The 22,903-nt window shown below is 42.5% G+C and overlaps 1 protein-coding gene across 1 annotated transcript; it reads right to left on the bottom strand.

Annotated features, from left to right (window-relative positions):
* Window positions 1-238: 238 nt before the first annotated feature.
* On the bottom strand, window positions 239-5,388 carry CBLN2 (cerebellin 2 precursor). Its single transcript, XM_063323982.1, has 3 exons — window positions 5,008-5,388; window positions 2,724-2,843; window positions 239-2,438 (listed from the first exon to the last, which is right to left on the bottom strand). Exons 1-3 carry the CDS (start codon window positions 5,326-5,328, stop codon window positions 2,241-2,243), a joined length of 639 nt encoding a protein of 212 aa, XP_063180052.1. The 5' UTR covers window positions 5,329-5,388; the 3' UTR covers window positions 239-2,240.
* Between the last annotated feature and the right edge of the window lie 17,515 nt (window positions 5,389-22,903).

Genomic DNA, 22,903 nt, shown 5'->3' with positions numbered 1-22,903 from the left:
CAAAATAAGACTGAGGAAACAGAATAGAAACAGAAAATTTGGGACCTTGAACTCACCTCAGTGTCTGTTTTCTTGAGAGACATGATCAAGTTTTAAACACAAAAACTTAGATTTAAAAGTAGTTTTACAATATCTACCATAAAGACAATTGTTTTCATAACTACTTTTGTATTTTAATAGAAAAAGGTTGCTGCTGACTCAGGTTTTATTTCATGTATTTAAACACAGCCCTGTGATATTTTGCGAATAGAAACATTGCAGTCATGCCAATGCACAAGGGGAACTAGAAAATGCAACCAATTAAAAAACAAACCTGAAGTCCATTCATTCAGGAACCAGCAAAGTGAAGCGCCAAAGCAAACAAACAACATCAAAGGTGAAAATACACAAAAATATTAGATATTAAATTGGCTTATATTTTAGTCATCTGAGGTATCATAAGCAACACAGATAAGGGTTTTTTTAAGAATATATGATTTTAATTGACTTTGTCCCTTTAATGATAAATTTACAATGAAAATGACATGTCCACCATAATTTTGAAATACAACATCGCTACCATCGCTTTTCTGCAAATACCTTTGCATTATATTTGTTTGTGGCAGAGGAGTAAATTTGACAAAAATAAATTCTTTTACACATCCACCCTTGTAGGATTAATAGCAAGATGAAATATTTCAAATTAAATAAATGAAGATAAAAATCATATAAAATAATGTAAACATTCCTCCTGTGTCTCTTCAAGCAAGATTTTCCTCAGTACACCAACCATGATTAAAAAAAGTGAAGAAACAAGATCTGTTTATTGAGAATGAGGCAAAAGGATGCAATTGACATTGGCCTGATATTTTACCTCTTGTTGATTTGGGTAATAACTTTTCCTAACCTCCAGTATCGATGTCAGTCCACCCCCAGAACTCTGAGGCCATTTGGATTGGCAAGAGCACACGCAGCTAATAAATGCACGCCACCGGCACCCGTGCAACTTCTGGTGCATTTGCTGATCCTCTGAGGCCCTTCTCCCAAAGGCTGTCAAAGATGCTAGTGGCAACTCCTCCAATACTTGCCACAGACAGGTCAAGTGGAGATGGTTTTATTTAATTTGGAAGAGGAAGAGTTTTCTCTGCCATCTCTCCGTGCTCCCACAATGTGTACTCAAGCATTAGTGGACAAATACATCAAATAAATATCAGATAAAAGCACCCAAAATATGCTCGGTAATGCAAAGAAAGGATATATTTTAGGGTATGGTCAGAGAAGATATTCAAAGCCTCCATTGTTGCTTCTAGAAATGTCAGGACAATTCAGAAATGTCAGTTCCTTTACCGGTTTCCAGATTGTAATTGAAGGATCATGTAGCTCTCTCGCTCTTTCTCTCTCTTTCTCTCTCTCTAAATAGGTCTATAAAGATCAGCTGGAAAGTGCAGACAGAATTGTTCACTGGTTAGCTTTACTTAGAGCTACAGGGTATATATGTGCTTTGTTTTGTCTTATTGATCAATCTAGCTTACATTTTTAGCACACACAAACAAAAATCAGGAAAAATAAAAAGTTGATGAAAAACACGAACAACACAAAACAAATAAGGTTCCAATCGTGCAAATTTTGCTTCACTGGATAAAGCACTTCTTGACACAGTAATGTCCAGAATCCCCCTCCCCCAGAAAAATACAGGACTGAGACTGAAGCCATTCTTTTTTTTTTCTTTTTTTTTCTTTTTTTTCTTTTTTTTTTCTTTTTTCCTTAAGGCTATACAACACAAAGAAATAAAGTATGGAAAGAACACCTCATTGGGCTGAATACTTCATTCTTCTGGCTCTGGAGCGAGCCTTTGACAAAGCGATTGTGTGGTCCAAGTTATTTGTCTCATTGGGACAACAACAAGAGAAAGAAAAAGAGGAAAAAATGAAAGAGAGGAAAAAAATAAAAAAGAATAAGAAAGTCAATGATCCCAACAATAAAATCCGAAATTGACTTTACAATCACAGGTACAAATTGCTCAGGTCGATAATTTCATTTCTCCTAAAGATCACTGTCGTCTAAAACTAATTAGAGGCGCAGGTTCCCGAGGAATTGTCAATATTCAAAGCAAATGTTGGAGTTTAGAAGGTTATCATTCTTCTACCGAGACAGTCTGACAGGGTGACTGGAAATATTGTCATGTGCAGCCAAGTTCAGGGTGTCGTTAACGATTGAATCCTTGCTCCGGCTCATGGATCTGTCTCCTATTTGGACTTCTTTTATAGTGGAAAGACTAAGAAGCCAGAAAAGGTTGAATATTTCCACCCTCCCATGAGGTTACCCCTTTCCAGTTTGAGATGCACTTTGTCTTCTCTTTCCATGTGGAGCAAGACCCCATTGCTGGCTGCTTCTCTGGTGACATCCTGATCCCCTGCAAAAGCTGAAATCACTGGGTAGCCGTTTTGCATTAAACTTACCTAAAAAGTGCAAAGAGAGAGAATCTGAGTTTTCTCAATACTCTCAGTGGCTTTTTTTTTTTTGCCCTGTGCACACCACTAAACTTTTGTGCAGGTTAGAAACAGGGTTGAATTAAGCTAAGACAACGCATGATTTCTGTCATGCATACAGACCCCTTTAACTAAAATAACCTACAGCCTCGTTCTTCACTTGCTGTTTTTGTAAATGCACCTTAGTATCTCGAAATGAGCATTTTAAAAAAAAATAGTAGGGAAAGACAGCATCTTCTTTAGATCACAACCCACCTGGATGGTTTGTCTGTTATAGACCTTGACCACGTGGAAACTGAAACTATATATCCCTTTTCTTGGTGCTACAAATATACTGGAAGCAAGATCAAAATGGTTGCCAATATTAACTAATACCTGGAAAGTAAACAAACAAACAAAACAAAACAGAAACAAAAAAAAAAGGAGAGAAAGAGAGAAAGAGAGAAATCAGACCCCACCTTAGAAAAGCACCAGTGAAAATCTGACATGAGCTCCATGACCAATACTAAAGCCTGCTTGAAATGGCATTTGCAGCACAATTAAAAGTGCACTGCAGGGGAAAGGAGCCAGAGTTACAGAGGTATTTAAAAAGCATCACAGTTCATAAAACGATTTAGTTACGCAAAAATGATCTCCAAAGCCAGTTAGATGAAGCGCAAATGTCCACACTGCGCTGCCAATAAAGCAAAGGTGGCAGAAGCAGGGGGGGGGGGGGGGGGGGGGAGGCGGGGTGGAAGGAACGAAGAGGGGAGAAGCGAGGAAAAAAATCCCGAGACTCATCAACTCATAATGAAAATGTATGTTTTTTTAGCTACCATTACTGAAATCAGAACTGCTCCCGAGTTTAATAGGGTATGGAACTAAAATCGTAGTGCACAGAGGGGCGAAGGAGGACGGAGGATGCTCAGCACAGCCACATCTGCCAGCTCATGCCCCTCTGTCCCTCTGGAGGGCTGTGCCGCCTGGACCGCACCCTCCTCGGGCGGCCGGGGTGGGTCTGCTCCTCCCCCCCCGACAACAATCTTAATTTGTCATATATTTCAATGTCTTTTGAAACAGAGAAAAAAGAGACAGAGCTGAGCCCTCCGGCAGATGTGCAAAGCTGCGGCGGCCGCATCCTGCTCCCGCAGAGGCTGGCGGTGCGGAGACCGCCGATTTGACTGGGATCCGGGCCCGGTACATCCGCTCTCTCCCTTTCCAAGCTCCAGCGACGAGCAGCCCGATTTGACTCCAAAGGCACGGGTAACGAGGGGAGAAAAACCCGGGGCCCGTGGCAATCCCGTGCGGCGCGGGTGTGAGACCGAGCCGCCTGCTCCGCCGTGCCCGCCCCCGGGGCGCCCCGGCCAGGCTCAGCTCTGCCCGCTACAACTTCTGCTTTAATGAAGAAAAATACAAAGCGGGAAGAAACAAACCACAAAACAAAACTAAAAAAAATCCTCCCAAATAGCCAAACCCTATTGTTTCCAAGAAAGGAAAAAAATATTAATCCGTTATTGTGTGAGCACGGAGGGAGGAATGCCTTCAAACTCCTGAGAACTGAGCATTGCGGGGTAAAGCCTTTAAAATACACTATACATAAAGCAAGATCCTTTTTTTTTTCCTCTACTGATCTGACTTTATGAGATCTTGTACGCTGGGAATAGCTGTGCAAACTCATTAGGAAGGACAGGTAGACAGATGAATGACAGGCGGACAGACAGATGAAAAACAAAACAAAACAAAACAGAGAAAACAGTTTGCGTGTGCTAATTTTGGCTGACTCTGCAATACTACTTCAGGAGTCAGAGACGGTAGAAAAAAAGTAAATTTCATCGCAAAAATCAAGCGGAAGGACGGAGCATGGGCTCCGGGAGGCAAGCAGTGAGGCGGGGAAGGGGCAGGACGACCAGGCCGGGCTGTCCGCTGCTCCGCGCGGCGTGTGCCGTGCAGGTTAACACCGCTCCGTTATAACCCACCGGGGACACCGTTCGCTTCGTTTGATAACGCTGGAAACACCCTCTTCTTCCTCAGTCCACCCTCCCCCGAGAGATGCTGTAACATCGCCAAATGCGCTCGGAACAGGCAGATCCAGCGACTCCCCATCGGTAAATCTCTGTCCTCCCCTTGCCCTGAAAATGAGCATTTCCGACGGACCATCGAAGTGGGGATGCACACCCTTCCCTCCGGGTGGTCCCTGGCTGCCCGGGGCAATCCTCGGCTGCGAGGAGCCCCCGCAAGCGCCCGAGGCACAAACTCACACTTTAAAGCCCCCTCCCTGCTAGCGATGGGGACGGACAAGAAGTCAGCGTCCCCCCCCCTTACCATTCCACTCCCAGCCCAGGAAAGCCCCGCAGCCACCTCAAAGAACTTCCCAAACACTTTCCGAGGAGTTGAACTGTAAGATTGCTATGGAGCGTGTGGGTCGGGATTAAATGATGGAAAGGGGAGCAAGAACGAAAATAACGGGGGGCTGGGGCGGGGATGGCCGCGCAGGGAGGCGAGGGGCCGGCCGGCGCGGGAGTGGGGGGCAGCAGCGAAAGCAAAGCAGGCGGCAGCTGACCTGGTCGAAGTAGATGGTCATGGTGCGGTTGCTCATCTCGGAGGGCTCGTGGTTGGTGCTGCGAGTGGCCGAGAAGGCCACCTTGGCGCTGCCCGAGCGCACCGAGATCCCCAGGGAGGAGGTGATGGCGCCGTCGGCCGAGGGGCTGGAGTCGCACACCACCAGGCACTTCCCCTCCAGGACGATGGGCTCCGTGTCGTTCTGCGCCCGCACCGGGCACCCGGCGGGCAGCAGCAGCAGCAGCAGCGGCAGCGCCGCCGCCAGGCAGCAGCAGCAGCCGCCCGCCGGCTCCGCCAGCGCCCCCCGCCGCCGCCGCCCCATGCCCAGCGCCGGATCGCCGCCGCTCCGGCTCGCCGCCGCCGTGCGGGCTCCCCGCGCCGCCGCCGCCGCCGCCGCGGGCGGGCGGCCGCGGGGAGGCGGAGGGGGCTGCGCGCCTGCTGCCGCCGCGGCGCCCTGCGGCCAGCGCTCTGCGGGACGGCGGCTGGGCAGCGGCGGCTGGGGCCGCGCCTTCCTCTCCTTCTCCTCCTCCTCCGCCTCCTCCTCTTCCTCCTCCTCCTCCTCCTCCGCGCGGGGCGAAGGAGGCTCCTCAGAGGGCGGGCGGCGCGCAGTAGTAGCCTGGCAAGGGCAAAGGCGGCGGTGAAGCAGAGCCGCGGGCAGGCGGGAGCCGGGCACCACGCCGCCCGGCAGCACCCCGCCGGCGCGGAGTCCCCCCTCCCAGCCCCGGGCGCCACAGACGGCACAACAGGTCTGGGAGAGACCTCGCTGCCCGGCGTCTCCTCGCCTCTTCGCTTTCTCCCACCCCCCAGCAGCGGGGGGTCCCGCAGCCCCAGCCGTAGTTTGAGGCAGGAGGAGGGGGCAGCGGGGCAGATTTCGTCCATGAACCCACGGTGGGGCACCCTGTGGGCGACTCGGACAGTCCCTTTCCCGCCCCACCGCCGACGGGGGCTCCAAAACCCGGCTGGTCCCCACTTTTTACTACATCTGCGAGCCGGGTTTACGTCGGTCTAATAACGCCCCGGCCGCTCCGAAAAGAGATTTTATTATTGTTGTTGTTGTTAATGCTCCCTGTCCCCCTCGCTGGAGCCGCCTCGCTATCCCTAGGGTTCGCGGGGGGCCGAGGGACCCCGGAGCCCGCGCCCCCGCCACAGCCGTGCCCCGGGAGCCGCCGCCGCCTTCCTCCTCCCTGCCCGGAGGCTGCTGCGCTCGGGCGCCGGCTCGTACTTCCCAATGTTTTGTCCCCCAGGCCAGGCTACCTCCGCTGCCGCCGATCCCGGCGGCTCCTTAAACTCTCGGGAAGGAAGCGGCCAGCTCAGGCATCCCCCGGCTCCCACCCCGGCATGCACACACATCGCAGGAGGCAAAACCTCACCCGGTGCCTTCTCCCTGGGAAGTTGCATGTCAGTTTTCCCCGCTCACCAGAACAACCTGAGATCTCGCTGTTGGGAGATCCCGCCTGCACTTCCCCCGAGGCATCTCTCCCCCTGCCTTAACCCCATATCTTATTATTGCTATCATTTAAAATCGTATTTTGCAAAAGGAACAGCCGGCGGGGAGGGAAACGGCCTTTTTACCTGGGAGGTCCATGACGGGAGAGGAGGGCTGGCTAGGTAGCTCGTCCGTGAACTTGTATTGCTTAGAGAAAATGAGCCGAGATTGCGCTGGCAGAAAGAAAAGGAAACAGGAGTCGCCTCTTTCTCTCCCGCCCATTGCCAATAATCCCCCCCCCCCCCCCCCCCGGCAGCCGCTACCACCACCACCCCACTTCCTCCCTCCTCCCCTCTTCGCGCACACACACATAGACACACACACACGCACACACACACTCGCACCCGGCAGGGATTCAGAGGCCGGCAGCGGAGCTGAACGTGGCCCCGGCACCCCCTGCACCCCAGCCCCCGCTCCGGCCAGGCACCCCGGGGCAGTTGCGGCGGGGCGCGGGGCTCCCAAGGGAACGGCCTCCCCGAGGCGCCCCGTCGCAGACTGTCACTGGCGGCAGAGAAAAGCCATACCCCACCTCGTCCCCCCTTATTTCCACTTAAACCCGTCGGGCTGAGTCGCCCCTGTACAAACATGCCACCGACACGTTAGCGCTTACGGGCCACTGCTGCGGCCGAACCGCGCAGTATCATCAACTGGAAGCTCTTTGGAATTCATAGACTTTAATAATGATGATAATAATAATAAATCATTGAAAGGGACACGTTGTTTGGGGCACTCCAGGCCGTAAGGCTGAGCACCGCATACCGAAACGCCCCATTCCCGTGCCTGCATCCCCACACCCCTGCGCTCGGCGGCGGCTCCCCCGTGTGTAAACGGCTTCATCCCCGGGGCGGCTCCACTCCCAAACCTGCACCCGCTCCCCGGGACGCTCCCGGCCCGGCACCCGCTCCCAGACCCCCTCCGGGACCGAGACACGCTCCCCAGCCCGCTGCGCGATCCGCACCCGCTCGCAGACCCGCCGCCCGACCGGGACCCGCTGCCCGACCCGCCCCGGCCCCGCCCGCGGCTCCGCACCAAGAGCGGGCGTGGGGCGCCACCTGGCGGCGGAGCGGGGCGCAGCGCCCTCGGCGGGCCGCGCCGGGCCGGATAGCGGAGCCTCCGGCGCCTGGGGAAGGAGGGAAGGAGGGAAAGAAGGAGGGAGGGTCGCACACCGGTAAAGGCGGGATGGAAAAACCCAAAGGGATTAGGGCGAGGAACTGAGTGGCCTCCCCCGCTCGCTGCCTGCAGGGCCCGGGCGCGCTGCGCTCGCTGGTCCCTCCTGCCTTACGGAGCGGTAATGATGATGTATGTCACAGTCAAGGTTATCATCAGATATTACCAGCTGCAAATGTTTCTTGTGCCTCAGCTCGTGTGGCTGCTGCTGAGAGGTTAGCAGCAATGTGAGGGAGGGTAAGGCAAAGCTCTGTCAATGAAGTTTTGTGAAGAGGTGTTGCATATCAATGTGTTTCTCTCCATTGCAAATTGGTTTTCTGGTTGCATACGGCATTTTTCTAGAGATCCTGATACTCAGCCTTCAGCACCTGAAAGGAACATGTCAGAAAACTGCATATAAATCTAAATGGTAACTCCTGATATGGAGGAAAATTTGCCGGTGTATCTCAGTAGTAAAATTACGATCTCATCTATGAATGAACACTCCTCTGTTTCAATCTTCCATTTTAAGCACAAGTAAGGAACCCCTGCGGGTGTCTGCCTGACGATTTGCACTGAGAAATTAATCAAGCCCTGAAATTGCAGCTAAGCAGTGTGCAGGGAATTCTTAACCTATAGCTCCTTGTTTCAAATGAGAATTTTATACTAAGGCTGAGACACTTGTGTTTAATGGTCTTTTTCCTGAGTTCAAGCATTGCGGGATGAGAGTAGAAAGCTGAAAAGTGCCGTGCATTAAAAGGATCAGAAATCAGTGCAGGAACTGGTCTGTGGCTGTAAGGCAGCACCTATTCTACAAGACAGTGAAATTCCTCCAGAAGACACCAACACTTAATCTTGCAGGAATCTGGTACACTGGGGAGCTGCTATTATTTCTCTTTACATCAGACTGCTCATTGATTATGACTCTGTTGTATAAACAAGGAATGAAAGCAGAGCCAAAAGATTTGTTCCTTGTTTTATATGACTTACAATATTAGGCCCGGTGGTGAGGGAATGATGGCATGTCATCACTTCTGCGTGCTACTTTAATGAAAGATGAGCATAAGAACTAAAGGGAGCTGAAAAGCCCTTAAATCCAATGCGCATCCACAGAAAAACAGATGAAATCTTGCCTCTCTTTTAACACACAGAATGAATCCCACACATACAGAAAGCCCCTTCTTACACAGTTAACTAGCAAAAGAATCAGTACAAATCAGCAAAGCATGAATGGAAAGGGGGAATAAAAAAATCAGAATATTTATTTCTAAGAAAATATATAATTATATGACCCTTACAGTGTTTATTAGAAAACAGTTCCATGCATTACTTCTAATTAAATACTGCTCTTAATGGGATAAACCTGCAGCCTTCATGGAGTTATGTAGCTGGAGGAATTATTTCTTCATCTTTCTTTTGTGAGTGGCAAGGCTGAAAATACACAATTTGAAATTATTAATGTAGGAAAATGCAGTTCACTCAGTTACAGAGTGACTTCAGAAAGCATAGCTTCTGAAGTAAATAAGCAGATAAGGTATTTGCAGTCGTCTTTCTTGAGCTCAAAGAGTTGGTTGCAGTTGGAAAAGAATACTGTGTAATCAAGTTCCTACCATTTTTCATCTCTTTGCCAAGACTGTTAAGAATAGAAACATTTCTACCAGGGACATGTTGAACTTGATGGTGTGGGAGTTTTACAAGAAATGAAACCGCTCGTTTCTTTGGAGCCTTCCCTGAGCTAGCATTCACCTTGAACTCATTTAAGCCAACACCTTCAACGGGAAAAGGTTTTTGTCTCATCTACTAAATCAGGTTATCAACAGAAAGGTATTTTGATCAGCAGTTCCCAAGTGTTTCCCATACATTATTCACATTAATGCCTAACAAAATGGGACAGTTCTTTCCAAAAGAAAATACTTCCCTATCTGTTCCTGAAATTATTTCAGATATTTGTATGTATTATCTGGATGTTACATATACAAATACAGAGAAAGAAGAAATGTTCATTTGATGTGAAACATACTTTTGTCTATCCTTAATATTAGGACAAGTTTGTGACAGGGACACAAAAACACTTCCATAATCAGCCAAAATGTAGAAGACCGAGTCCTCATTTATTAAATAGGCTACTATTTAAATCACTAAACATGGATTATGTGGCCTTTAAGAAACAATTTTACTGCAAATCATAAACAAATGGGATTTAATAAATCTGATTCTTTTTTTCTTTAAAACCGTAGATTTTAAATTTATTCTGCTGGTAGAAGAAGTGTAGTCTGCAGTACCTACTCAGTGATGACATCCATATTAACCACAAGTTGAGGTTAAATCAGCAGATGTATTTTTTCCTGCAAAGGAAGATTCATCATGAGTGTTTCTGAGGTGTCAGTTCTCAATTGCAAAGGGCCTCCCCTCATAGGAAAGTCAGGACTAGAGATGGAAAATTTTTCATGACCCACCTTCCTATGGAATAGCATGTCTGATATAATTTCATAAATATTTGCATGAGATATCGCATGAAATATATGCATCCTTCTTTGGAGTCCTTAGCACAAGAAGGACATGGATCTGGTGGAGAGGGTCCAGAGGAGGGCCATGAAGATGATAAGAGGGCTGGAGCACCTTTCCTATGAAGATAGGAGTTTGGGTTGTTCAGGTTGGAGAAGAGAAGGCTCCAGGCAGACCTTGTAATGGCCTTCCAGTATCTGAAGGGGGTCTATAAGAAAGCTGGAGAGGGACTTTTTACAAGGGCATGTAGTGATAGGACAAGAGGTAATGACTTCAAACTGGCAGAGGGTAGATTTAGATTAGATATCAGTACGAAATTTTTCACTACGAGCGTGGTGAGACACTGGAACGGGTCGACCAGAGAAGTTGTGGATGCCCCATTCCTGGAAGTGTTCAAGACCAGGGTGGATGGGGTTTTGAGCAATCTGGGAGGTGTCCCTTCCCGTGGCAGAGGAGTTGGAACTAGATGATCTTTAAGGTCCCTTCCAACATAAACCACTCTACAATTCTATGAGATTTTACACATTGAAAGAAATGTGTAATTCCTCAAGAACATTTTATTTGTTCTTGTAAAAATATCAGAACAACCAAGACAGCAGTCTCTTTTGGAACATAAAACTTTATTTTCTTCCATAAAATAAGCTTAATTTCTAATGATTTATTAAATAAATAGTGAAAGCATGATATAACAAAAAAGAATAATACATTAGAACAATTTTTTATTACAAGAATATAATTCATCATAGAGCTCTGATTTAATACCATTTAATATCAGAATGGATCTCTGAATGTTGTTTCTTAGTATTCACAGTTACTTGGATAATACTACTTTTTCGTCAGATGTGCAAACTTACTGAACCATTGCCAAAGATTGTCTTCAACAAAATTTTTGTGTGACAATTATTTTAGCAAAATATTATTAAATACAGTCTTGTACACCCCATAGAGATGAAACAGACATGAAATACTGAATAACTGGAGGGGTACTAGAGCTCTTACATATGGTTGTACAGTGATATTTAAATGCACTCTTCTAAGACAAGTTTGTAATGCCACTACCTTACGTACTGTACCAGAAACATTTGACAAATAGTTCCTGCAGTGAAATGGCTAGCACTTAGCAACATGCCACTGTACTCTGTTTAATCCCTCTCATTTCATGGAATTTCAGCTCCAGGAGGAGAGGGGATTAATAATTTTTAAGATGAAAGTTATTTTGTAGTGCCTTTTTTCTAATATCATGTTCTGACTCTATCACCAGCCTCTGTGACCAACACATTTTCAGGCCATTCAGGTTTGCTTTGAAGAATTTAGAGATGAAGATGTCACATCACTAAAAAAAAATGGTGCAGAGAGCTTGTTTTTTCTAAATGTATGCTAATCAGAAATGTTCAGACAGTGTGCACGCAGTCACCTATGTGGTCTGTGTGTTCAACATTTATATCCAGTTTCCAAGGTTTGGTGTGTCCTCAGAACAAACTCCGTTCTACAATGACACTGAGCAGCTTTACTATTGTCTCAATTCCTTCTTCACAGAATAATAGCTTTTAACTAGACAAACTAACAAATACAGCAACCCAGCGTGCCTTCCAAAGACTGAACATTTTTCGTGTAAAAAAGAAAAGGCACTTGGGATAAATGTTTACTGCAACACCAGCCAGGCATGGGGCTTGGTTAGTACAAATACTTATTTTTTTTGTATGTAACACCCAACATTGCTTGTGTCCCTAAGTTTTGTGTATTTACTTCCCATTCATACAAACTTGCAACTTGATCTTTTAAATAGCATATTTTTAAAATGTAACTTCTAGCTAATAGAATTAAAGACTTCATTTATTTTCCTGCGTCTGCAAAAATGTATGTGTCCACCTAATATCCTTCGTCTGAGCCTCTCCACCTAATATTCTCCCTCTGCGCCTCCAAACTGAATTCAGGTACTGAAGACTTTAAATGAAATTTCTATTCAAAAAATTGCTATAAATATAGCACATTTGCAAGTTTTCTTTCAGGAGATCCCTTCAGGATCATAGCCAATATGTAAAGTTCTTTGAAGTTTATATATGTTAGATATTACAGATATTATAAATATATAACATCTTATAGACATTTTATATCTCATAATATATAGATAGATATTATGTAAATGTTAGATACTATAGGTATGTATTAGGTACATATAAATACTACATGTTAGTTCCATGTAAGAGTTGGGAAGAACTAGTGTTTTTAAACTATATTTTTCATTGACTTGCTTGTTACAGGTGAGATGTTTCTATACAATGTCACACAAAAGTGAATTCTAAAGCTGAGATATGGGCTGCTTAGTTTTTGGAAGAGAAAATCTTAAAACGGGACTTTGAAAGACAGCAAAGAGATGCCACAGCCTTCAATTGCATTACCCAGCTTCTCGAGTTCATTCAGCTAGATTTCAAAGCAGGCTTTCCAGTTCTAATTGGAAAACAAAGTAATACTGAATTGCATGTTTTTACTGATGCATGGTAATTTGTATTAGCAGAGAAGACTCTGACATTTCTGAAAACAATCCACAGAAATAAAAATATATGGCATAGATAGAAGATCACATTATTAGTGCTTTCATTTAGTTAGTTCTGAGTTTAGCACTTCAGAATACAAAATCAGGTTTGAAAAGCAATGCTGTAGAAGACTGTCTCTTTAATGAAATACACAGACGGAAAACTTATAACTCTTTAGTTCATACACTTCTTTGCCTCAGTTTTTTATTGCTTAATTTTTTGATTCTGCTTGAAAGAGACTTTTTTTTTCTTTTTGAGAAAGCAACTGCTCTGTAAACAGGACTCTGTACATTGTCTCAAGTTGCACACTCATAACATAGGAATATAAAAAACACTACTTGCTTTGGAAATCTTATCCATTATACAGAGCTGTAACCACTTTGGTAGGGAGCAAAACCAGCTAGGGTCAGCCCTTTTAAAATTAATTTTTCTGAAATAAATCTGTAATGCAACCAAAACACTATTTATAGCTTTAGAGAATTGAAACAGATTTATTTGTTCATCTTTACATGCTCATTCTACCTCAGCACATGACTGCAGAGAACTTCCATGACATTCGGGAGACCCACAAGATTTGAGTCTTAGTTTCCCTCATTGGGTAATGAAGAAGATCTCTGGCTGTTGATGACTGAGTCATGTGTGTTTCTTTCTGCTTTTATTTGTGTCATGTTTTTTCACTTTTCTTTCACCGGAGTTCACTATTTTCACCAATAATTAATGTATCAGTAATATTTTTTGTCAGACATTTTTAAGAGAATGCTGCTGCTCTGGCTGTAGAACTTCCATTTACTTGAAAAGGGAAAGAACATTCTCATCCAGAGAACACTTACACTCTGATCCCAGCCTATGAATATGGTATTTCACCTAAGGTGAGCGTAGAGAAAATCTGAAGTAGCCGGTGGCTGTCGAAATGTTGTCTGGGATGCAGGAAGATTTACATCCACCCAAGGTCCTTGACGTGAATTATGGTCACCTCACTTCAGTCACGGCTCTGTGCTGCTGTAGGTTTCAGCTCCACCATTTATGTCAAAATTTCGTATCCCTTTACTTTTCACAGGTCTATGAAGACTTCTGTTCCTGCCTCGTTAGAAATAGTTCTGAATAGCAACCTTTGTCCCCTTTGAAAGCACCAGGATACATACAGCCAGTCCAGATTCAGTCATTGTGCATCAGTACAGCATTATGTTGTTCTCTTCCAGAATCTAAAGCTTTTAACAAGAAAAGGTTTAGCTGTTACGATTGTAGAGATAGCCTCACAAACCATGGTGATAGATGCAATGGCAGCCCTCTGCTGCTTTTAAACAATTGCATTATGAGGTACGACCTGTCCCATTCATCTTAGCAGCTGTTAAATTGGATGTCCCTGAAAACACTTTTGACATGTCACTTCTTTCAGTCCTCATCAAAGCCAGTACGAAAGGAGATGGACCATTACCTGTTGAACACTTGCACAATCCACTGTGAACGAAGCTCATTTGGGCTGGGTAAGGGCACCTGGGAACACCAGTATTCATCTCTCCTTGCAGATTCTCAAAGGAATAGAGAGGGGAAGCCACTGAGAAGCTAGCATATCTGATGTTAAAGGGGTGGAGAGCTAAGCCCAGGCGCCTGAGGAATATATGTCACTGTGTGTGGAATAGTTATCAGCTTTACTTTTAACAGCTTCATTGGAAGAAGAATTGAAAATTAATTTTCTGTCCTGAACTGAACCATTGGCATATATTATTCTTTAGTCATTCCTTGTTATCCTAGGAAGTATTGCTACAGGTGAGAGAGATGTTTTTGTAAAGTAACTCATTGATCTGTTTGGAATGTCCTTTATTTGTGTTTGTACCACACCTCTGGGAAACCACATAAACCTCTGATCACGCCCTTTGATTTAGGCCTAACTCCCAGAGTAGTAGACCCAGGTAATCTTTCACTGTAAAGGCGCTCACATGGACTGATCTGTGCCTGTCCCAAACAGTGAGTTCCCAACGTATTCTATTGCACAGAAAAATTGTCACTTCTGAAGGCACAGACAAAAAGAAGTGGCACAGAAGCAGTCATTCCCATCACCTTGTACTTTTTCTGCCAGGGAATTGTCAAAACACTCAGTACAAGAAAACAACTGTAAAATTTCAGACTTTTACATTAGGGACTTTGAAGCAGACTTAGCATTTCCAATTCTAATATTGAGGCCTTCACAAGGGATTTCACATCTGAAGCTTTTTCAATGCATTGGACTGAATGACACTAAATTCAGTGACTTTAAATTAAAGAAAAAGAAAAAAGAACCAGAGCTCGGATACACTTTTGCCAACTGCAAGAACAATATATATTTTTAAAATAAAATAAATTTTGAATTGCAAATCATTCCTTTAAGTAGCAATTGCTCTCTATATTATATACATTATACAGTATATAGATATGAGGGAAATTAATGTACAGATAGCCTGAACTGAAAGTCTCAGGTCTACAAAGATTTACCCTGTTTTTTACTTGAGGCACATAAGCAGTCCCACTGTGCTTTGCTCTTTACGTACATAAACCTTTGTAGGCTTGGAGCCACAGCACAGGGGGAAAAAAAGATACCAAAAGTGTTTGGTAGCATTTCTTTTCACAACTTTGTGCTTGCGATGCTCTTGAATCAGTATCATTATTACTTTATTATGCTTTGTCATTGTGATGACAAAAAGGATTTCAGTGCAGCTCTGTAGAGACTGTTGTGCCACGAACATATCTTTCAGATGTCAGCTCTGTTCTGTTAAAAGGCAGAAACCGATTCTGGAGATCGGTTTTGCAATGACTGCAAAGCAGCTGGCATCTCTGTAACTGTCACTTTTCAAGACCAAGCAAAATTCTTTGATAGCTTTTACAGCTCTGCTTAAATGTTGCACGTGCCAATGGCAGACGTGTTTAAGCTACTAACATGCTTTTATCTGTGTAGAACTTTCCACAAAATAAGGCAAAACAAAATGGTTATTTCTGTTAAGGAGAGGCATGACTGAGGACACAGCAATGCAATCATGCTTGAGGTTATCAGCTTTCAAAAGGAAAACAGAGGCTCAGATCATGTGTACTGAGACACCAGCCCTGAGCAAAGCACTGAGCACATGTATCCCTTTTCCAGTGTTCTGTGGCCTCCTGGCTACACCAAGCCCTTACTTTCCCAAAATCACGATGTTCAGCTTCCTTACACCTACTGCCAAACAAGGATTATATAAAGAAATTTCCAAATATGATGATAGTGGGTAGGGTTGTTCATGGAAGAGCACCTATAACAATGTGTCTAAGGCAGTGTCTCTCTATGCACTATGTGTACATGCAGTATAGATTTATTTTGTTGGTGGTTTTTTGTTGTTTTTTTTTTTTCTTTTAGTGGTTTTCCTAAGGACTTGATGACATTTTATAGTTTACAATATGCAGGACTTAATGAACATGGAATTTAAGGCTACATCAACACTATACTTTCAGACCAGGTCTAAGCCCATGCTTGTACCAAAATCTGCTTCCCATTCACCCTGTCCAGTTGCTAGTATTTAGGGTCTTGGCTGCACCCTATGTAGGTGTATGTAGGCCTAGAAAGACACTAGTCAGAGCAAAGCCATCTGGCTGTGCCGGGCACTGGAGGACAGTGCTGCCAAACTGGTGAGTCACAGCTGGGAGCCAGGGATTTCACCTTTTAAGGTCAATCTTGAGAAAACAAGAACTCAATGAACTACATACCCCCAAGAGAAATATGTAAATAATTGATTCCTATCATCCAAAACTGCCTGAAAGCAGATTGAAAAATCAGAATAACCAAAAGTATCTCTGTCAGTCTTTTAAAGGGAATAATTCTTGATCTGTCAAAAATTACAAACTCACTGCAAATAGTCACAGTCCAGTTGATGGCTGTCTGCTTACAGCATATGGTTGTTCATTACTGGCTTGTAAGTATAGTGCAACTTACTCAAAGAACGAGCAGTAAATCCTACAAATAACATGTAAACATTACTTCCCAGTGATACTTAGGTTGAAGTATGACTTCCTATTGCCTCCCCATTGCTTTTTTTCCCAAATCTGGGCTAGACATTCTATGAAAATTCACCTAAACCAATATTGATTTTCAAATCTGGAAATGTTTTTTCTATCTTTCTTCATTTTACACTGTTTCCACCTGAAACACAGTTGCTGCCAGTCATATCTCCTCTCCAACCACTTAATTTTGACAGTTTGTATCACCCTCCTTTTATAGATTTTCCCTAGCTATAATCAGGTGAACTACCTCATGAAGCCTTAAATAGTCTTTATTAGTATCCCATGGTTTCTCACAGGGGAAAAAAAATCAAGGTAAATTATGTTGTTATGCATTCCTGTGCAACCTGCTCTACGTGACCCTTCTCTGGCAGGGGGGTTGGACTAGCTGAACTCCAGAGGTCCCTTCCAACTCTATGATTCTGTGATTCTATGTTGTCATGTTGCCATTTTATAAAAGTAAGCAGGGAAATGCAAGATTGAATTCCAATTAGTCTTGAAGCCTAAACAAAGTCTTTTTGACTCACGATGACACCTAAGCCCTTTAATCCGTATTTTCTCAGTAGTCAACATAAGATGTAGACTGGATAACTGCAGTGCCAGTATGAAAAAAGGAAAAGGGTATGGCTGCATGAAAAGGAACAACAAACTTGTATTAGAAGTCATTCAAAGATGTAAATATGGCCTAAATTCAAATTCAGTTAATCAGTTCATCACATGCTGAACATTAAGCAAGAAATTCTCACTGTACTGAAAAAAAGCTAAAAAGTAACTGAGTGGAGCTGGACTGCACAGGCTTGCCTTCTCCAAACACTCTTTTAGATGCTTTGGAACTCCTTCGGCTCCTTGGGCTATAGCTTACATTCATCCATCCATCCTATAGCTGCGACACCTACAAGCCTTACATCGTGAAGACTAAATTGTTATACTCTGCAACTGATTCCACATGGGATACACCCACCTTCCTATGATCGCGCGCGCACATAAGCGCACATTGTTCTTGAGTAAAATTAACATGTTCTCCAATCTCTTTTCACTGTGTTACCCTACAAATATAATCAGACTTACCAGGAAAAATATATATCACTGAGGCTTAGCCTTGGTGTTTGCAGCAGCAGAAACATTTTGAGCACCATTTGCATATCATGATTGCAGTTTGTGAATAATTGCTGGGAGTGCACTAGGCTTCAACATTTATAAATTTTTAATAGTAAAAAGGCTATCTAGTACAATGGGAAATAAAGAATACTTTAAAAGCCACTGGAAGATTTCTTGATTGTTTTTTTTTCATTGACTCATCTGTTTTACTCTTTAATTTTTACTGTTTCTCATCCCATTTGTAACACACTATATATCTAAGTAAAGAAGGGAGTTGATATGTATGTCTTTTACAAGCAGCCTGTGACAAAGGATAAAAATCATCTTCGTGGCTGTCTGAATCTGGATATAGCTAATGGTTCACACAGCTAACAGATAAGACCCTCTTTTGGGAGGTCCATGCTCCCATGCAGAAAAACAGTCACTAGAGAGATTTGCAACTCCTGGAAACTTCATCACAAACCCCAGTGGTATATTACAGAGGCTTAACTATCTCATCATTGGGATAAAATCCCATAGTATCATACCGATATTTACGTTCTAGTTGTCAGATAATGAAGATTAAGTTCTGTGCAGAAAAACAAAGCATTAGGCTTTTAATGCAAATTTTGTAGGTGTTAATATTTGCCTTCAGATCCTCCACAATGCAAAACTTCTTTCAAATTTTTTCAGTATGTTTCAATTGGACAAACCATTAGGAGTTGTTTCTTTCAGGATTTTCAAGTTATTTAGATATCAGAATAGACTGAATGTAGAAAGGCAGAGGCTCTGTCAAAAATAAAACAACAAACAGAAAACCAAAACAAATTATGTTTGGGTCATGCACAAGTCTAGAAATAGAGGAAGAGGCTTCTGAAAGCTGGTTATGCACTGAATCATCAGTCATTCACTAGTTCACATTTTTTGTGTCGTCAGACAGGAGATTGCCTCATGAGGGTACAGACAATAAAGAGGTAACTATTTATACAAATATTAAACACACCTTTTATACAATCACATGAAATTGTCACATGGAATGAAACTCTGACTTTCAGATTTTTTTAGAGGATTTTATCTCAGGATAATGAGGTTTCCAAAGAAGACATACGTGAATAAGCTTCCCCTAGGCCAAAGCCTATTAAACCTACCTTTCTCTTTTAGAAAATTGTTCAAATTCACTGGAGGCAGAAGGAGACTTCATTCCATATAAGCCATTTTAGCCCTAGATCATAATGAACTACCTATTCCTCCTTTGGAGCTGGCCAGCTTTGTATACATTATGAAATAATGACTGGAACATATAGCAAAGTTAATTTGATAATTCATGCCTAAATTTGAGCCCTGCTCAGACTATTAAAGGCATTCCTTACTACAATACTAACATTTCAAAATATGAAGCACTCCTGGGGGTTTAGAGTTGAAGCATCTTTTCTTTCTAATCCTTAGAAATTTCCCCCAATCACCACACATTTTTACATACGTAATCGTTAATTTTAGCTCTAAGAGTCATGAAGGGTGTCCAGACATTAAAGCTTATCAGACTGCAAACACTGATTTGTAATATATAAAGCCTGCACTGGTCCACTGTGGTTCTCTCTAGGATTTCTTTTACAAGAAATAAGTTACAAATGACACAGAATGTTTCTTGCTTCAGAGCACATATCCTTAGTATTCCCATTCTCCCAAGATGTAATAGATATTTCAGAGAAACGGATAACTGTATCTATCGAACAATTGATTGTAAAGTTTCAATCCATTCTGAGGGTTATTGTTACCTTCAAACCCATAGGTGCATAGTGTGGAAAGGCATCATTCTCACTTCTTGGTGTCCAGTTGGATTGCCTTAGGTAGCATTCAGGCTGGAGTCAGTCATCTTAAAATATCCTTCTCCATCTTTTTCCTATGTGAAGTATGCATGCATGTCATAGACAAAAGGTAGCTAGAATACCTGAGGTTCTCAGCAACCTAAAGTTAATAAAGAGAAAGAAAAATGAACAATTATGGTAAGTACTCATTGCATTTTCTGATTTATGGTGTGGAAACTAAATTGATAACTATTTAGTTACAGATATACACAGCGTTTTACAGTACTTAATACTGCAGATTGTCTCCATATTTGGTTTTGGTTAGTCCAGTCTCCTTGAATAGAGGTGAGTAGTCCTGCACAAATGTCTATAAATCATGTAATATCATATTTAGGTTTAAGTTATCTCAATGCTTTTTGTAGACCAGCAAAATCTGTAACTCAGAGCAGTCCTTTATTTCCTAGGGATTCAAACACGACAACGCACTCCAGTTTGAGGATCAAGCCTTCCAGTTGCCTTCTTCAGCAGATAGAATGAGTGCCAAGTCAAGTGGAAATCAATTCATTTGGCTTTAAAATGTATTTCCTGTACTGCATCTGGTGATAACGATTCTCTCAGCTTTTGTAAGGAGAATGGAATAGTAATGAAATGGTAAATATGATAAGGAAAATATAATTTTTCAAATTCTAGGTAAGGTGTGTTTTCTCTAATCCTGTTTACTTGTTTTCTTTTATAAAAGTTACTTTCTATTGTCAGTCTAAGGTGGCATTGGCATCAAGAGGTGTTCCCCTACAAACAGAGAGCAGTTGCTAACCCAAAATTAATAAGTTAATTAAATGCTTGTGAAAGTGCCAGCTGACAGTCTTAGGGCTGAAAAGATTACTCCTCTGTATAGAATTCTACCAACATTGAAGTACCAGCAGTATTTCCTGGAAACATCTTACAGTGAAGTCATTAGTCCATCTTGGAGAGGTCACAACTCCAGGGGTCAAATCAGGTTGCCAAGGTCTGAATTTGAACACACTAGTCCCAAACAAATGAGGAATCAGGCCACTGAAATTAATCAAGTTAGACAATGGAAATGGAAAGAAAGTAAGGTACTTAGATGTGCCCTAACTATTTTAACCTTGCCATGTGAAGGATCAATATAATTCTACTGAAGTGAGTTAAGCTACGATGTTTCTCACTAGCTGAGGAACTGGTCAATGAATAAATAACTAGATTTACATGGACAGCAATTTTATTTGAAGAGCAAATAGTGCAACAATCAAACTCAGAAATGTGGGTTAGCCACATATTCACTTATTGATCAACTTCTTATCTGAAATCAGTACCACCAATACACATTACCAGTTGTGCAACAAGAACATAATAAAGAATTCTTATCAAAACAACACAGTTCTTCTTAGATTATATGCTAAAACTTCTCAAAACACAGGACAAAGTATCCATGAATGATATAACCCTTACAAAGAATGTGTAAGTTTCAAATTTTGATATTCCCTGGTCGGATCTAGGATATTCTGCTCTCCCAGTGAATATGTATTAATTTAAACAATGTGCAATTATTTTGGTCTAAACTAAAATTACATTTATTTCCCAAATACTAAATTAATGTTTTAGTACTCCCTTCCCCATAACTGCTGATTACCTAAAAAACCACTTTGGTAGTAAAATAAATATTTTGACTCTTGAGGTTGAGGCAAGAGTCTTGGAAGACTATGGGTTGGTGGTTAATCTGGCTTTTCTTCTCATTCATGGCATCAGATGTTCTGCCAAATTTATTATCTGTAATATAGCCATCCATGGAAGCCACCCACTCTTCCAGTCTCCCATTTGGAGTTTTGATACCTTACATTTACTTCAGACCTCATAAATAGCAAACCCATCTCAGACTTTGAGGTAAAAGTGTCTCAAGTAGTATGCCAGAGTTCAATTTGGGTCCCCTTTGTTGTTTGGTTGTGTTTTGGTTTTTTCCCGTGGACAATGCACTTATTAAAATCAAAGCCTAGAATTCTTATTTAGGCACAAATACATTTAGCATCTACTTAAAACTCTAATAAAATACGTAGGGGTTTTTCCTTTCTCAGCCCCTTAGGACCAGTGAGTAATGAGTTGACATTTGCTGGTATCTAGTGAACAGAGTTTATTGAAAGAACTAATGAAGAGCTACTTATTAAAAATATTAATAACATGCAATGTGACTGACAGCTGTTAACAGTTTAATTTGGAAAGAAGACTAGACAGTCTATTACTTCTTCTGTATAGAAATGGATAATGTCATATAAAGTGCTGTTAAAAATGAAGAAATTATATAGGTTTCTAGTGCAGCTTAAGTAAATCCCTTACCATAATTAAAAAGATAGAAGAAATCTTTCCAGAGACAGACAGGAACATACATGGACTCCTTTGATGATAATTCATATTTAAAACATTCTCCTTAAGAACTGTGCAAGTAATGAAGATGATTCTCAGAACTAGAAACTTTCTTTCTATGGGATATAGTAACATTTGGACTTCCTTGAAATAAAATTTCAGATCCCATTAAGTTATAGTGATATTAAAAGTCCCTCAGAAGGTGGTGAAAAAAAAAAAGAAAAGAAAAAACCCAGCAATCTAGAACACAAACTAGAAAAATGTTCTGAGATTCCATGCTCTCAAGAGCAGAAGCAATGAAATGGCTATTGCATATTTATTAAGTGTGTCGTCACCAGCTACAAACCCAACCCATGCACATACTGACTCAAGGAAAGAACGATTGTAAGTGCGTTCAGGCAAACTCCAAACCGCAGTGTCATGCAGCTTCAGTGGGACTCTGAAGAATGCACATTCATTGGAGGGTTGACATTGTTATTTTGTGGCTCACTGCTTTGGTCTGGCTTTGGCAACATACACTCCGTGATGTTCCCCTAGGGTGACTCTTGGTGATTAGCGCATGCTGAGACCTATGTAAGAGACTGGGGATGTTAACTTGGGTACCCGTATGAGAAAAGATTGCAAAAACATTGATTGCAATGGAAACTGTACCCATTCTGGTCTGGCCAGCAATATATTCTTCTTTCAGTTTCTGTAGGCCTTCTGTGTTAATTTTGTTTCTACACAATTTTTTAATTTTTTTTTTTTCCCCAGGCTAGTACATAACACCATATGGCTTCAAGGCTACTATGTCAGTGTTTTGCGAAGAATAGTACAAAGGGAAGGCCATGAAAATGGTTTTGTCATTCTCTAAATAAAATGCTTAAATCCTGTTGTTATTGAAAAGGTGGCAACTCTTCATCTTACACTGTTTTTACTCTTTAAACCTCAAATTGTAGAGAGGTGATGCTTCCTTGTGAATAGAAATAA

This window comes from Chroicocephalus ridibundus, chromosome 2 (genome assembly GCF_963924245.1).
Source record: "Chroicocephalus ridibundus chromosome 2, bChrRid1.1, whole genome shotgun sequence".
Lineage (NCBI taxonomy): Eukaryota > Metazoa > Chordata > Aves > Charadriiformes > Laridae > Chroicocephalus > Chroicocephalus ridibundus.
This window is presented reverse-complemented; position numbering and strand designations above follow the sequence as displayed.